Below are 4,820 nucleotides of genomic sequence, written 5' to 3' on the forward strand. Positions count from 1 at the left end.
TATATTAGGCCATGCCTGTAACAGATTGTGGTAGAAATCTCCCTCCTGCAGCTGATAGGCCTCAGCTTCAAGGTGCAGATAGGACTCAGTATCACCATCACTGTCATTTGCTAAAGGGGGATGCCATTAGGCTTCAGAACATTTTCTAGGGTGTTATGTCAATACTCATGACTTCTCCCTCTCAAATGTATACCACCAAGCTATGACTTATAATGGAACTGTTCTGCTGAGACAGAGGCCGCAACCAGATACAGCGATGGATGAACCTGCAACACTGAGAATGCCAAAAGATGTTCTGTGGGGCAACTTCCAATTAAACCCCATTTATGCTGATATCAGCGAGTTTGCAGAGTTAACCAGGTTGAGCGTTTTCATACTGCTCAGAACTGGTCCAAGATTACTGATGTGACCCTACTGGTTTATGTTTTGGCATAAAGATGTAACTGATGCTTTCTAACACCACTTCACAGGGCAACTACCTTTCACATTGCTAAATGTCTAGAATCAATGATGCAATTCTAAGTAAGGATGACATTTTTTTTCATAGAACAGGACAAGCCCACGTGTGGCTTCTATGGTCACCAATGTAGCTCCAGGTTCTCCAGTCACCACAATTAAATTCTCCAGCTCCTGAGGTGAGATTTTAAATATGTATCTTTGGATTAGTCCAAGGCCCTCTCCCTGCTTTCCGCAGGGATCGCTCCCTACGCAACTCCTTTGTCCATTCATCCCCCCCATCCCTCCCCACCGATCTTCCTCCTGGCACTTATCCTTGTAAGCGGAACAAGTGCTACACATGCCCTTACACTTCCTGCCTTACCACCATTCAGGGCCCCAGACAGTCCTTCCAGCTGAGGCAACACTTCACCTGTGAGTTGGCTGGGGTGATATACTGCCTGCGGTGCTCCTGATGTGGCCTTTTATATATTGGCCAGACCTGATGCAGACTGGGAGATCGTTTTGCTGAACACCTACGCTCTGTCCGCCAGAGAAAGCAGGATCTCCCAGTAGCCACACATTTTAATTCCACATCCCATTCCCATTCTGATATGTCTATCCACAGCCTCCTCTACTGTAAAGATGAAGCCACACTCAGGTTGGAGGAACAACACCTTATATTCCATCTGGGTAGCCTCCAACTTGATGGCATGAACATTGACTTCTCTAATTTCCGTTAATAATGCCCCACCTCCCCCTTGTACCCCATCCGTTATTTATTCATATACACACACATTCTTTCTCTCTCTCTCTCCTTCTCCTCCCTCTGTCCCTCTGACTATACCCCTTGCCCATGCTCTGGGTCCCCCCCCCTTTCCTTCTCCTTGGGCCTCCTGTCCCATGATCCTTTGCCTATCACCTGTCCAGCTCTTGGCTCCATCCCTCCCCCTCCTGGCTTCTCCTATCATTTTGGATCTCCCCCTCCCCCTCCCATTTTCAAATCTCTTACTAGCTCTTCCTTCAGTTAGTCCTGACGAAGGGTCTCGGCCCAAAACGTCGACTATACCTCTTCCTAGAGATGCTGCCTGGCCTGCTGCATTCACCAGCAACTTTGATGTGTGTTGCTTGAATTTCCAGCATCTGGAGAATTCCTCGTGTTTGCGTATCAGAATTGAATGATGGGTGGAATCTCTTTTTTCTCCTATTCCCATACAGCAAGCTATTTCACTTCAGGTTTACACTGAATCCAGAATTGGCCTTCAAAGCCAATCATGTTAAAACTACCAGGCTGCATATATGAGAAAATGACCTACATTTGACAGACATGTACTACTGCTTCTTTACATTGGCTCAAACAGGAAAATTCTAAGCATATGTATTTACAAATCCTTTCTTTATAGATCATTAGATTATAAAGTACACACATACAAGGAAATTATCAGTCTTCCATCGATTTCTGATATCCAGTATTAAAAACGTAATACTTAATAAACCAAGGTGCCATTTTATTAGTTGCTCCAGAGGAACTAATAACTTTAACCCTGCAGTAGATGAACTTTTATTTTTAGTTTCTTAAATTCCAACCTATACAAATTAATTGAAACGGCTGCCTCTCAAGTTTTTTTTTAAAAAACATCAGCCAAGACCTTACAACAACAAAACTAATGCTGCATCTTGGGTGCACGTACCATCATCATCTTCTATGAACTTCTTGGGCTTTTTCTGCACCACTGATCCTCCTTCATCATATTCTTCCTCAGACTCCTCAGCTTCACTCTCCACAAAGTCAGACATGTCTGCAAGCTCTACAGAAAAAGGAACATATGCAATGTAACAGTCTACCTCACACCCACACTAACACTAAGAAATAAAATAAATAGCTGCTTACTTTAACCAAAGCCCCCACTGAACGAATTTTAATAAATACCTTTATTTTCAATAATAAAAATCATGAGGCAAGCACCATCTTAGTTATAATGTTAAATAGGAAAGCGCTTTCGTCATTTTTGATATTTTGAGACAGAACTGAAGGTGTAGAAGAGGAAAGATGCGCACATATTAAACAGTTTGCTTGCTTAAACGATGCTTATCGGGCGTCACCCTAATGCAGATGGTGGGAACTAAAAGTCAATCAGAACTTTAATAAAGTACACGCATCGGAGAAGCGGGGGTAAAGAGAGAATTTAAAAAACAACCCCATGGATGGCATTGTACAAGCCTCTGCCCACTCCATTCGCTCCCTACATACCCGGTCACGGCTTCTTGCCAGGATCTACACCCAGATTCCTCCTCAGCTTCGCATTGAGACCTTTTAAACAGCCACCCTCGGCCTCTTCCTAGGGGAGCTGTGTCCAGCTTATCACCTACTTCCCCAACAGCCCTCCCTCCCCCTGGCTGCGACTAATTCCACGCATTTCCAACGGTGATCCTTCCTCCACCTCAGTCCTGAAATGGGTTCCCTCCCATCCACCAACTCCCACTCTCCCGGGGTTCTTGACTTAGACTAGGGGTCTTTACTCGACCTCAAGGCCCGGGGCCTAGGCTCGGAATCGCGAGCTTCCAGCTCCTATTACAGGACAATGTTAACCGCAATCCCAACACGACGGCACGCGTTAAAATGCCACAACCCTTGCCGGAAGAAATAACAGCGTCCGCACCTCGATCAACACGACGAGACGGGGGAAAAAAATCAAATGGACCAAGTTCCCCAGCCACCCCAACCAGCGACTGGTTTAAAAATGGCCGACTGTGTGCAACAGCAGTCCGTCCTCCCCGCAGTTTCAGACGGTGTCACACGGTTCCGGATGCGGGAGTGGTAGATTAAAAAAAACTGAATAAGGAATCTACACAGCAACCATGCGCCGCCTACATGTCAACTGTACCCAAACCCACCCATTTACTACTGCCAAGAATAAATGGGCGTTTAAATAAATTTGCGCTTTAGCTTTTCTTTCATTCTACCGCGTAATCCGCAGCCAGTATAAATACAGGAATAGCTCCATTCTTATAGTAGAGTTCTTGAACAAATCTTCACACTCACCCTACCTCAGAAATAGAAAACTACAGACCACCTCCTCAATACCACAGGCTTGTCTCTCATCGTGTTTCTTTTTAATCAAGTCTTGTTTTGCAGAGTCATTTTCTTCACTGTATTGAATAATTTATTGCATAGTTCATGTTCTGTGTGCTGTCTGAATTTAAGTGCTTACGATACTGCTGCCTCTCTTCCATCATATCTAACAATTCTGATTCAGTATGTTAAGATTATTGGTCAATGTTATGGTTTTAATTATTTAGTTATGCTAGAAAAACGTTTTATAGCCTTCATCAGAAAGATAATACAATATCCACAAGACAAAGGCAATGATAAATATTTTCTCCATATTACATTTGTTAATTAACATGAGTAGCGGCCAACTCAAGGAATACGCCCTTTTACAAATATTTAAATAATGTTAGCTTTATTTGTCACATGCACATCAAAAAACATTGAAACATACAGTGAAATGTGTCAAGTAAATGTAAGCAATAAAAATGTAAAATAAATAAATGATGTAAGGACAATTGATTCAAAATCATTAAAACAAAGACAAATTTTAACTTTGTAGAATTTGTGTTTACAAAATTATGAAATTATCTTCCAGTTTGGGTGCTGTACATCTGTGTGGGGTTCAAATCTGAGTACACAATTTTAGGTTTGGATTTTTGTTGTTCCCTGCAATTGTTTGCATAATTTGTGTTTTTTTTCTCTTGCACATTGGGTGTTTTTATTTTTGTTTTTTTAAAAAAAAATTGGGTTCTTTCGGGTTTCATGCTTTGCGGCTACCTGTGAGCAAACACATCTCAAGGTTGTATAATTTATACATTCTTTGATAATAAATGTAATTTGAACTTTATTATTGTAAATTATTTTAATATTTAAGCCTTTTACAGTGGCCTCAGTTCATGCAATGAAAAAGTTATTTTAATATTAGGAATCTGTTAAAAGAGAAACAAACATTTTTAAAATATTAAAGATAGTGAATAAATCGAATTACAGAGCACCTAAACCTTATATAGCCTTGGAGTTACTATCAGGAGGAGCTGAAGATGCTAAGAACTTCCTGCAAGTTTTGTGAACAATTAATAAGTTCCCGATTCCAGCTGTGTCCTGTAACAACACCTGCGTTCAGGAGACTCTTTACACCTCCCTTCCTACTTAAGCTTATCTATCAGCAGCTCCTGCTGAAACCCCACAAAGGCGTTGTGACACTCTGTACCAGACGGCTGCCATCCTCCCAGCGCGCAGCAGTTTGACCGGGTCAGCAGGTCCTCCCAAATTCCCGGCGGCGCTGTCACTTCCCCGGATGGCCTCTGGTCCTCCCAGTGGCGCTACGGCTCGC

At 42.5% G+C, this 4,820-nt stretch overlaps 1 protein-coding gene across 1 annotated transcript in view; it reads right to left on the reverse strand.

Annotated features, from left to right (window-relative positions):
• The window catches only part of supt6h (SPT6 homolog, histone chaperone and transcription elongation factor), a 73,725-nt gene extending 70,526 nt beyond the window's left edge, over positions 1 to 3,199 (reverse strand). The window contains exons 1-2 of the mRNA XM_072243703.1: positions 3,096 to 3,199; positions 2,127 to 2,243 (exon numbers count right to left, since the gene is read on the reverse strand). Of these exons, the coding sequence (XP_072099804.1) occupies positions 2,127 to 2,232 (106 nt within the window). The 5' untranslated portion in view covers positions 2,233 to 2,243; positions 3,096 to 3,199. The remainder of the gene's footprint in view (positions 1 to 2,126; positions 2,244 to 3,095) is intronic.
• Between the last annotated feature and the right edge of the window lie 1,621 nt (positions 3,200 to 4,820).

Source organism: Mobula birostris, chromosome 25, assembly GCF_030028105.1.
Source record: "Mobula birostris isolate sMobBir1 chromosome 25, sMobBir1.hap1, whole genome shotgun sequence".
NCBI classification, from domain to species: domain Eukaryota; kingdom Metazoa; phylum Chordata; class Chondrichthyes; order Myliobatiformes; family Myliobatidae; genus Mobula; species Mobula birostris.